Raw genomic sequence first — 12,153 nt, 5'->3', positions numbered from 1 at the left:
CCTCACCCAGATGCGGACAAGCAGAAATGCTTCTCAGGAAGCCAGGTAAGAGTGAGGCCAGGAGGTGGGCTGTCAGGAAACAGAAAGTTGTTCTCTTTTTGAATATTTACTTGTTTTCCTTTTTACCTCTTTTCACATTTTTGCCCTTTAATTTCTCCTTTTCTTCCTCCATCTCTTGGCCTCCCTCTTCCCAGTTAGTTATTTTCCTCCTCCACGTCTAGGTTCGGCCTTTGTCTACACAATAGCAAGCATCTGGGTGTACGGTGCGAACATGCTGTCAAATACGCAGATGTTTCCAAACATCTGGGCAGTTTGGCACCCCGCAGCAACAACAGCTGGATACTGGAATTAATTTCTTACTTTTCAGTCATCACCTGACATCGGATGGACAGGGTCTTACCAGCCACAACCTGAGCACAGCCCATTATCTGCGAGCAATTCTTTTCTCCTCTCGGGGAATTATCTCTGTCAATCATTTCATTGTTGAAGAAAAGGGGAAGAAACGTGTCTCTTCTTGGGCCTGCAGTACATCATCACTCTATGCCTCAGTTCTTTTCTTATTGAAAGAGCTAGTGGGAGCTGACAATCGCTTTGACCTTTCCCACCCCAGAGGCAGGAAGAAGAAAGGGTAAGACATGGGAAACATGGCTTTCTCCACACAAGTCTGGAGAATTTGACAAGAACTTGTTTCTTATCAGAACCACTCTATCTGGTTTGAGGTTTCCCCCGCTCCCCCCATTCTCTCTTGTATTCTTGGTACCACTCTATGAGAGAAAGCAAAATGATGACACTTTATTATTCCTGTCCACGGTGTTTCATGAAAGGCCCACATTATCTGTTTGCGTTTTTCTCAGGCAGCTTAGAAAAACATTGCTCTGCCACACTGGGGCCTTCAGGAGAAGGCCCTAGAGTCTCTAGCGGCTGCCTCAGACAGCAGAGTGTTCACATTATCTCTGCTTATCTCTGGCGTCCTCAAAGTAACTTCCAAATGTTAATGAAGCTGCAGGACGTCACCAGGGTAGAATCAGCATTATCTCTCTCTACCACTGCCCCCTCTGGCTCTCTCACTGCAGGACAAATCCCTGCAGAGGTGCAGTAGCTGTGCCCACCCAGGGCTACAATCACAGAGGTGCATCTGTGTCTACACCTGCAAATTGGTGTGGCTTAATTAGAGAGAGAGAGAGTGTGTGTGTCTCTTTTCAGGAGATTTCGTGGAATAGAGACTCAGCCCCCAAATCAGTGCAGTCAGAAAATATATCAGTCAATTTAGTGAAAACCAGTTCCAGCCTGAGTGTTGGCCGGAGCCGCGTAGACGCGGCCAAAGTGGCCGCAGAGCGCAGCAGATCAGTGAAGAGCCTGGATCACGCCGCATCCCCAGGGTGGCAATGTCTCCCTGCTCCACATCCCCAGCGCTGGCCAGGCTCCTCAGGAGGCAAGCAGAGTGTCCTCTCCCCTCCCCCGCCTCCCCCTTCCTCCCTCCCTCCCATCACCCGTCCTCTCCCTCCCTCCACCTTCTCCCAGAGGAGGTGACAGACGGGCCTGTAATTTGGTTCCATTCGCTCGACTGGAGCAACACCTGCCCCCCTCCCCTGGGATGCGAGGGTCTCATCCCAAACCATGCAAGCAGCCAAAGACAAATCTGGGCCCACATGCAAATACGACAGCACAGGGGCAGCAGCGCGGCCTGCAGCTCAGCCACTCGCCGCATTCTGCCCACAGACCAAGAACATCAAAGCCCGCTTGAGGTTCCAGCCACTAAAAATCATTAGTTTTAAAAAAGTAATCATTAGCGATTGTAGTAAGTCATATCTCCTCCCGCTCACACAAGACACTAAAACGAAGTGGCTGCCACTGGAGGTCCTGATAGCTAAGGTCCGAAATAGAGGGACAGGGGAATTGAGATACGTAGATGTGACAGCCCTAGACCCCTGGCGGTCTGTCACACCCACGACACAGTAGATGTTCCATTCCTGGATGGGCTCATTTTCTTCGTGTAAGTGTTCAGTGCCCACACACAGCCTCCCTAGTAAGAACACTCATTTCTTTTTTCCATTTATTTAGAATTGGACCAGGACGCTAACCACTAGGCTTTTCTGAACATTTTCCAAAGTCTAAAGTGTTGTCAGGATGGTCCCGCTAGAGTGACTCGTTCTGGCTTGTCCTGAGTCTTGATGCAGACCAATAAGATGCGGCGCTGTCAGTCCCCAATCCTCTACAGCCACACTCAGAACATGCCCTGCCTGTATGCCTTGACACCTGATCCCCATCTTTGCCACACTGAGGTCTCTCAACAGGAGAGGACAAGTCCAGGGGCCCAGGCCAATGTCTAGTCCAGGGCCAAGGCTGCTTCGCAGAGAAAATTTGCTCTTTCAATTGCTGTAGTTTTTTATTTTATGATTTTCACAAAAGAGAAACTTTTGTATTTTTTCCTTCTTTTCGAAGTATAAGCTTTTGAATTTTACTGCCCTTCAGCCTTATTTTCCCATGCAAGTCCTTACTAGCAGCATGACCTTGGCCATGTTACTTGACTTCTCTGTGTCCTGGGGTCTTGTCTGTAACTTAGGAATAATAAGAGCCCCTGTCTCACTGAGCTGTCGGAGGGTTAAGTGAGTTAATGGGAAGGCGTAGGGTGAGTGCTAAGTGTTTGCAGTTGTTTTTGATGATATTATTATTAGTCACCGGGCTACTAACTACACGCCAGGGCAGACAGCGTGAGGTCGGTGTGGAGAACGAGCACGAGATTGGTGTCAAAGGCTTCTAGGCGGTTCTGGCGCTGAGAGGGTGTGAGACTGGGTGAGTCACTTAACCCCTCAGAGTGTTGGTCGTACCCCGGTGCCAGGCCTGAGGGACTCACAGAGACAGCATGTGTGACAGATTTGTGACCTGAAAGGACGTGCTAGGGGAGCTTGTTACTGTTGTTAGTGATCCTCAGGCCTTCATAGGTGCTGCTGTCCAGGGGGTCTGGCAGGTCCTCACTCCCCCAGAATGCTTTCTATGCCACGTCACCCCCTCACCCCAGTTCCTCATCCACAGCTAAAAGAATCCATCTGACTTTTTGTTTTTACATCTTTAAAATCAGCCTAAGTTGTGCTCTGGCCATGTGTCCACTCTGTCGTGTTCTAGCGATCCCTTCTCCATCACCCTGAGCTGTAGCTAGCCAGCCACCAGCCACCAGCTACCCCAGCACGGCCCACACAGCAGCCGTGAGTGTGGAATGGCTTTCTGTGCCGAAGTGGCCAGTTACGTCCATCCATGATGGGGCAGGGGGAGGGTGGCCAGAGGGGCACTCTTGTCCGATATGTGAGTAAGAGAACATGCCAAAATTAAGGAGGACAGGGGATGGATTTTTAAAATAGAAGGAAGACTACCGGAGAGACAATTCAACTGGCTGGTGAAAAAAGATAATCAGGAAACATGGGTTAGACCAGCTGTGAAATTCCCCTCAAAAATGTAGGTGCTCACTGACAGTATTCAGGAAATACTATTCATTTTTTTCACTGTAATAATGGCATTTCAGTTTTGTTAAAATAATAAAAGAAAAAGAGTCCCTTAACTTTTAGAGATACTTACTGGTGTATTTATGAATGAAATTGTGTGATATTTGGGATTTGCTTCAAATCGCCCAAAATGGTAATGAGGAAGCATGGGTAAGTGTACAAAGAAATGTCAGTTACATTAGAAACCAGTGTACTATCCCCTTAGCTTTGGTAGATGTTCTTAAATCATCCATAAGAGTGTTTTTTGTTTGTTTGTTTATTTTGGTTTTGTTTTTAATGTAGTTGCTCAGAAAGTTCATGCAGATTGATTTTTACTCACCAGGCCCCACTTGACTCGCACCTGCACTAAGGTAACCTCCCCCCTCATCCTCACCTCCCCCTCCAGTGCAGCTCACCTCCCGCTGCTCAGGGGATAAGCCCCAGCCCTCATACTGCTCCACAGAATCGCCTCTCGAGGATTTTCTTTCCTCTCTTGCCCTTCCATCAGTCTGACCCTCTCAGGCAGGCAGACCCCAATGTCCTTTTCCTCCTACTTCTCCCATCCTGATTCCAGGTGATCCTAGGGAGTCTGCCCCTTCTCCTCCATCCACCAAATCTTACCACTTTTCCTGTGATTCAAGAAGCTCATGAAATCTTCCCTACTTTTTCTTTCTTTTTTTTTTAAATTGAAGTATAGTTGATTTACAATGTTGTGTTAGTTTCAGGTGTACAGCAAAACGATTCAGATTTATATATATATATTTTATTCTTTTTCATATTCTTTTCCATTTTAGGTTATTATAAGATATTGAATATAGTTCTCTGTGCTATACAGTAGGTCCTTGTTGTTTGTTTTGTATATAGTAGTGTATATCTGCTAATCCCAAACTTCTAATTTATCCCTCCCTACCTGACCCCCTTTCCGCTTTGGTAACCATAAGTTTGTTTTCTGTCTATGAGTCTATTTCTGTTGTGTAAATAAGTTCATTTGTATCATTTCTTCAGATTCCACATATAAGTGATGTCATATGGTATTTGTCTTTCTCTGTCTGACTTCACTTAGTATTATAATCTCTAGGTCCATCCACGATGATCCAAATGGCATTATGAACTCTTCCCTACTCTTGGTATATTTCTGGAATGATTAGCAAGGAGATGAGGAACCTCCCTCCTGACCCAGAAATACTTAGCAAGATTCATTAGGAAATTTCAACAATTTCTCTCTTCATTACCTCAAAAAGAATTTAACTATTTAACTTTTGAAAAAGTTATCTGCCATAAGAGCTAATACAGAAAATGCTATTGAGATCTGAAGGTGCACTGGATATGTTCTAAGTGATTTATGTGAATTAACTTAATTAATCCTCCTAATAAAGCTACAGGGTAGCTACTACTATCACCCCCCCCCCCATTTTACAGGTGAGAAACCTGAGGCACAGAATTAAGTAATTTTTCAAGGCCACAGCTAGTTAGTAGGAGATCCGGAGTTCACAGCATTAAGTGCGATGGGAAAAACCAAGATGATAAAAGAAAAGGCATTGGCCGGGCCTCCCACATGGAGTGGAGTGGGATTCTCAGACCTGTACATAACTTTAGATGCGTATGTTTATGGTCTATTCTGTGGATTCCTATTTACTTACCTATGATGTTTTCTGTTTTATAGGACAGGGATTATCACTGTCTGACTTTCTGTAGAGTTAATCATGTGTCATATGCAGATGAATACAGTTGGTAGAGACCACAAATCATGAATACATAAATGAATTATGAATGGATTATTATTTTTAGCTTCTCTCATACAGCTTCCTATGCATACTATAAATACAAAGTTAATAATAATCGTTCACATTTATCAAGCACTTACTATGTTCTTCCTGCTCTGGAAACACTCTGCCTTATCCCATGGAAGCCTCACAGCAGCATTTGAGAAAGGTGCATGCATTGTCCCATCCCACACATTTGAAAAGGAAGGAAATACAGTCACACGTTCAACATCATACTTTTTTTTTTTTTTTTTTTGGCGGTACGCGGGCCTCTCACTGTTGTGGCCTCTCCCATTGCGGAACACAGGCTCCGGACGCGCAGGCTCAGCGGCCATGGCTCACGGGCCCAGCCGCTCCGTGGCATGTGGGATCCTCCCGGACCGGGGCACGAACCCGTGTCCTCTGCATCGGCAGGAGGACTCTCAACCACTGCGCCACCAGGGAAGCCCCACATCATACATTTAGAGTAAGTTGGAGCCAGGGTCTGAACCTGGCCCCAGAGTTTTAGGTCTCAAACACAGGGATGGGAGAAAGACAAATTCTGGCATAATGACGACTGTACCTGGGATTCAGAGAGCAGAGCAGCTCACGCTGCCCAAAGAAATTGAGGAGAGTTTTGTAAAGTGGTTACACTTGAGTTGGGTGACAATGGCATCGTTGGAATTTTCTGGGCAAAAATAAAGTTGGAGGAGAGCATTCTAGGCAGAGAGAAAACAAGTAGAGGTTATAAAGGACAGGCATCTCCAGGGAAGTGAGGAAATCTGAATTTGGCAGGAACACTTAACTTCAGGGAAAGCGGCTGAAGGTGATGCTAGAGAGGATCTGAAACAAGGTTGTGAAAGATTTCTGTGCCCAGAGAAAGAATTGGAGTTTTATTTTTTTATAGGCATTGAAGAGTCAAGAAAAATGTCCAGGCAAGGGATGGTGTGCAGTGTGAGGATGGGCCTTGATGTGCAGAGGCGTGTGGATGGGGGAGGCTGAGGAGTCAGGCTCACCCGTGTGGTGGTGAAGAGCAGTACCATGGACAGTGTCAGCGCCAGACTCCTGCAGGAGGGGCTGATTCAGGACTGCCACTAGCCCGCAGTGTCTTCCCAAGAGTTTAGCCCCAAGTCAGGGCACATGCTTGACCCGGCAAGCGGAACAGAGGCTCAGTCTTAGCCTCCACGTGGCCCCTTGGTTTGGTAGCTGGTGCGTGCACTGCAGATCCTGCACTCCTTTGGTATGTCTGATCTGAAGCTTCCCCTGATCACATGGGTGGAGAGATGGGGTACGGGAGCTAAGGGTGGGGGTATGTGCATGGCCCCGCCGTCCCTCTGGCAAAGGAAAGCCATGGAGTATGATGGGTAAGAGCAGGGGTTTTGATGAACTGACAAACATGACTTTGTGACCCTGGGCAAGTAATTTTATTTCTCTAAGCCTCAAGCTCCTCATATGTTAAATGGAGACAAAAGTACCTACTGCATTGGGTTGTTGTGAGTTAAATGAGATCATGCCTGCAAAGCACTTAACTCGGTAAGCACATAGTATACACTCAATACATGTTAGCTATTAATATTTCTACCGCTACCAGTACTGAATGAGATAGCCCTTCTAAGCCCAGAAAAAGTGTATCAGCTGTGCACACGTTCACATTAGCTGTCCCCACTCCCCTAACTCCTGCTGCCCTGAACCTCCTTGGGAGGAAGACAGGCATCCAGAGACAGACAGCAGCGATGGGAACTGGATTAATCCCAGTGTTACAGAGGTCGGCTCTGTCTACTAACCTCATCATAGCATCAGGTGATGCTTGTTCAAGGGGCAGGGCCACTGGAGGAAGCCCCAGGAACAGGGTTCATGTGGGAAGCAGGCATTCCCGGCCCCAGCCCTCCACCTCCACTCAGCCTCATTTCTTTCTGTACCCATTTCCCCTGACCTCAGCCTGCTCTTCCTTTCCCGTTGCATCCCACCACCCACACCCTCTGCCGCTGCTCCTCCCGTTCTCTTCCCCGTGCAAGGGAAGGGTTTTTTGTTTGGGGTTTTTTTGCCCAGAGCTTTTTTTTTTTTTTTTTGCAGTACACGGGCCTCTCACTGTTGTGGCCTCTCCCGTTGCGGAGCACAGGCTCCAGACACGCAGGCTCAGCGGCCATGGCTCACGGGCCCAGCCGCTCCGCGGCATGTGGGATCTTCCCGGACCGAGACACGAACGAACCCGCGTCCCCTGGATCGGCAGGCGGACTCTCAACCACTGCGCCACCAGGAAAGCCCTTGCCCAGAGCCTTTGCCCCTTTTCTCTGGATGTCTCCGAACAGTGGCAGATGTGAGGGGACATTTGGGCATAGAAATATGCAGCCCAGATGTCCTTATCAGCTGGGCCAGGTGGGGCTGAGTTTTCTGGGGAGCAGCAATGCCCTGGTGAGTTGCTGGGCAGTGGGGACAGAGAGCAAAAGGGGTGAGGAGTAGTTGGAGGAACTGTGGTCCCAGGTCTGCCTACAGAGGGAGCAAGCTGGGGGTGAAGGGTGAGGCTGCTGCCAGTGGGGAATGGCGAGTGATCCCCAAGAGCTGTGTTGGTGGCCTGAGCACAGGTCAGGTTAACAGGATGCTAGAAGAAAGGGCACGAGGGGCAGCAATTGTGGAGGCTGCTGGTTAGGCAGAGCTAGGTGGCTACTCAGAGCTTTCCTCCTCAGAGAGGCCTTTCCTGACAGCTCTATCTAAAATAATACCCTCCACCAGCACCCTCAGCTGCCATTCTCTATTTCCTTACCTTGCTTTATTTTTCTTCATAGCCTTGAGCAATACCTGAAGTTAACTATTATTTATTGTCGTCAGTGTACTGCTCTTCTCCAGTAGACTTTGTCTCATCTGTTGCTCTATTTTCAGCACCTAGAACAATGCCTGGTACACAGTAGGTCCTCAATAACTATTTGCTGAATGTCAGACTGAGTGATCGCCATCATCATTATTCGGAGAAGACTCTACTCCCTTACGTATGGCTGAGTACTCAGAGTCCCTGCCACGTGCTAGGGAGCAGCCAGTCACCCTCTGGTCCAGCAGAGCGCCACAGTGTTGCCCTTCTTTTGGGGGGCTGCTCACAGGCCTCGGATTTGAAGTGACATTGCAAAGATCCTCTCCTGAGATCCCGTGGGCTGTGTACCTGGGAAGGGATGTTGCCCTTTGTCCACGTCTGCCCTACGTCCAACTCCAAGGGCAAGGGACTTAGTCTAGAGAGGGGAGTTAATAGGCTCCTCCTAGGTGTCAGAGGGAGGACTGTGTTGGTCAGTTGGAAGTTGGGCTCATAAACCAGAAAATGGAGGCTAGATGTTGACTTCGTTTCCTTGGCAAAGGAGCAGGGCCGATTTCTCTGCCCTACAACAGAGAAGTGCTATTAGGACGCGGAGTAGCTACCTCACCACACTCCTTGAGGTGGGAAGGGAGACCTGCAAACACTCAGTCCAAAGGTAGTGTGTGTGCAGGCCAAGCAACTAACCACTGCTGCAGGGACCACAACTGGGTCCAGATACAAGGCCAAAGAAGCCACCATTATTTTTCATGTCCTAGGAAGTGCTCTCCTCAGCTGAAGAAGAGAATGAAGTCTCCCTGATCAGGTATCTGTGAACCTGACTACAAGAAAAAGTGAAAAATTCTCAGAATCCCAGATATTTTATAGCTATAAAACCAAGCATCCACACAGTTGCGTTTTTTACTTTGCAACCAGAGATGTGGTGTGATATGGACTCACAGTTGATAATATTCTCTCTATGTGTGTGTACATATACACATATAGATAGTCTTTAAGTTATTCGTGTCTTCTGCTTATAGACAGAGTACTCCACATTTTTATATTAAGTATAGGCTTTTGTAGATAACATTCTTCATATCTCCAGGTTGGTCCAGGGTTTAGTTGTCTTTTCTTGCTCGCAGATATCATGTCCAAAATCTATGTCCTGATGAGATGTCCGAGTGCTATAGTACAATAGTGAAACGCACCTTGTTCTTAATAAGTGCCATGAGGACTTAGAGTCATCATCTTGGGGTCTTCTCATTTTCATTAAGTAGCCATGGGACTTAGTGCAGGGCATATAAACTCTTTGGACCCCAGTTTCCCAACTCTAATTTGAAGAGATTGGGTTAGTTACTGAATTTGCTTTTAAAGCAAAAGAATCTATGATTCAAGCAATGTTTTTATATAAACACTGATAATCTTTTTTCTTCATTGAGAGAAACACGATTTCTGTCACCATCATATGTGGGGCATCTATTTATAGACTGATCAGCGTCCAACTTTAGGAAGAGCATCAAATATCTCAGTACATGTCAAGATTTGGTTTTGTTTTTGCTGTTTTCTAATTTTAGCTCCTTTCTGAGGAATTGAGTCCATTAAGATATTTCTTGCTCAGCCAGTATGTTCATTATTTTTAGACAGTATGCTTAAAATAAAGGAGATGACTTTATTTGATACCTTTATTTATATGCAAAACAGCGCACCATTCATGAGATATGAAAAACTCGTCAGATAGAAACCAGATTATATCTATTTTCACTACAAAATATTGCATTATATAAAGCAACAGAGACACAAAAAAACCCTGAAAAAGACTAAATTCTTTGGATAGCAGATGTGGTTTTTTTTTTTCCCTTGTCTCTAAAATACACTCCTTGTTTTAAGAGTTTCACAGCTGAGAACATGAAACATTTTCAGGTTATAGACTTTTCTTTTTGGTTGTCACAGAGGAAAGTAGTTCTGAATTCTTTTTTTTTTTTTTAGGAAAATAACTTAATTTCCTAAAATCATCCCACACACAAACATCACACACACACAAAGAAGCTACTCTCCTTATAAACGGTTTGCAAAGTACTTTTCAGACATAACTACAGATAAGGATAACAACACTTACTTTTTTTAAAAAACTATAACAGTGAAGTGCTAGTGTTGCTGATCTCACAACAAAAGAACCTTTCAGGAACAAACATCTTAATATATAAAATATGCTTAGAAACAGGGAGATGTGGGAAATTTGTTATACAAGTGCAATATAATTAGAGCAAAAAGAAAGACCACAGTATAATCTCAACAAACACGTAAAAAGTTAGACATAATTATTCCACAGGAGAAAGTGTAAACACTTGACTATAAATAAATTGGCACAGAGTGTCCAAAGTAAAATTATCACCACTCTGAAAAATAAGTGTCTTGAAAAAAATACTCTACTCGTTCTAACATAAATAAAAATAGGTTGTCTTTTCTAACTGCACCTATGGGTCCACATGTTTAAGGTCACAAATAGATGCTTTTGGATATATAAGGGGCACTTCGCCTGAAAAAGCAATCAGATATTAAATTTTCCATTTAAATATGGATATTCCTGTCTACATTAGCGTCAGACCTTGGGGTTTAAAAATCTCACCAAACTCAAATCTTCCCACAATATCTGTTTGTTCTCAATGTATCTTTTTAACCTTACCATATGTTCTAGGCTTGTCTGTTTTACTTGGATTCTAATATAATCTTTCTTTTCGCAACGGATCAGAAAGTTTCCTGTTCCACCTTTCTGTGTCTTGAATCTCTGCCCTGGAGGAGATTCCCTCCCCTCCCCTCATGATGTTTGGTGATTTGTCAGTTAGAAAAAATCCAGATAGTCTAAAGTTAGAAGCCCAGACTCTGAGCTTCTGCCCTCATTCTTTCAAAACATGAAGATCTGTGGGAGATGAATGTAGGAGAACTCAGTCTCCAGTGAGCTAAAGCAACAACCCCTAAAGGGATCCTAACACGTGGAGGGGAGGCCTGGAGGCCACTCATCTCGGTGCCTCCAGGAGGTTCGCCTTGCCTGGAAAATGCTCCCTACAAGCCCCAGGGCCCGCCAGACAACCCCACCCTTCTGGAGTCGGAAACCTTCCAGAGTCGCCCTGCCGACCGGAGAGAACACGGTGCGAGCCTCCTACCCGGTCCAAGGTCGTGGCGGCGGCCGTCCCGCTGCGCCACCGCTTCCTCCTCCATCGCCGCGGCGGCCGCCCGGGTTGGCCGCGTTTCACCCACTCCCGGCCAGGCGGCCCCGCGCCGCGACCCCGGCCCTACACATCCAGGACGTGGTTGAGATAGGAGATGTAGCAGATGGCCAGGCGCAGGATCTCGATCTTGGACAGCTTCTTGTCCGGGGGCAGCGTGGGCAGCAGTTTGCGGAGCTCGGCGAAGGCCAGGTTGAAGGCCTCCACGCGGATGCGCTCGCGGGTGGCGTGGGCCGAGCGGTACTTGGCCGTGGCTCGCCGGCGGCGGCGCTTCTCCTCGCGGCTCAGCTGCTGCGGGTGCGGGTAGAGCGCGGCCCGGCTGCCGCCCTTGCCGTCGCCTTCGGCCTCCTCCACCGGCTCCAGGTCCGACACGCTGCCCAGCACCTTGGCGTCCGCGCCACCCAGCGACTCCGGGTCCGAGGGCGCCGAACTGGGGTGGTCCGAGTCGGCGGCTTGGTCTGGACTCAGCATCATTTTGGAAACTGAGGGGGAGTCAGAAAAGCGATCAATAAAAGGAATGGGGGTCTTCTTTGGATAGGAGCGAGAGCGGGCGAGGGCCTAGCCTGCCGGGCCTCCGCGCGGCCCGGGCCGCCTCCCCAAGGCAGGACGGCGAGCTCCGAGGAGCGGACCCCGCGGGGAAGGAGCGCGCCGAGGCAGGCAGGCCCGAGAGCCGAGCCCTGTGCCACCGCCCGGCTCGGGAGCCAGCGAGGCCTCTCCTTGGCCCAGGCCGCATCCTGGACCTGACACCGAGGCCTGCAGGAGACCCACACCGGCCTGCGGGCCTGCTCCGGGGAACGACCGCAGGCCTGCGAGGCCGCTCCTGGGTTTTGTGCTTCCTTCGGCTAAATACAACTCGGCCATTCCGCCTCCCTTACTTCTTCTCCGACCCTGACAAACGAATGAATCCGAACGACGAATCCATCTGGGGTTTGCGG

At 47.7% G+C, this 12,153-nt stretch overlaps 1 protein-coding gene across 1 annotated transcript; it reads right to left on the bottom strand.

Moving 5' to 3' along the window:
* Positions 1 to 11,122: 11,122 nt before the first annotated feature.
* Positions 11,123 to 11,878, bottom strand: NHLH2 (nescient helix-loop-helix 2). Its single transcript, XM_073810144.1, has one exon. The coding sequence runs from the start codon at positions 11,690 to 11,692 to the stop codon at positions 11,285 to 11,287; it is 408 nt and encodes a 135-aa protein (XP_073666245.1). The 5' UTR covers positions 11,693 to 11,878; the 3' UTR covers positions 11,123 to 11,284.
* Positions 11,879 to 12,153: the final 275 nt, after the last annotated feature.

This window comes from Tursiops truncatus, chromosome 1 (assembly GCF_011762595.2).
Source record: "Tursiops truncatus isolate mTurTru1 chromosome 1, mTurTru1.mat.Y, whole genome shotgun sequence".
Classification (NCBI taxonomy): domain Eukaryota; kingdom Metazoa; phylum Chordata; class Mammalia; order Artiodactyla; family Delphinidae; genus Tursiops; species Tursiops truncatus.
Note: the sequence above shows the minus strand (reverse complement) of the source record. Positions and strands in the feature narration are given on the sequence as shown.

Excerpts from the sequence above, each read along its gene's own strand:
- NHLH2 (XM_073810144.1), bottom strand. The coding sequence starts at position 11,692 with ATGATGCTGAGTCCAGACCAAGCCGCCGACTCGGACCACCCCAGTTCG.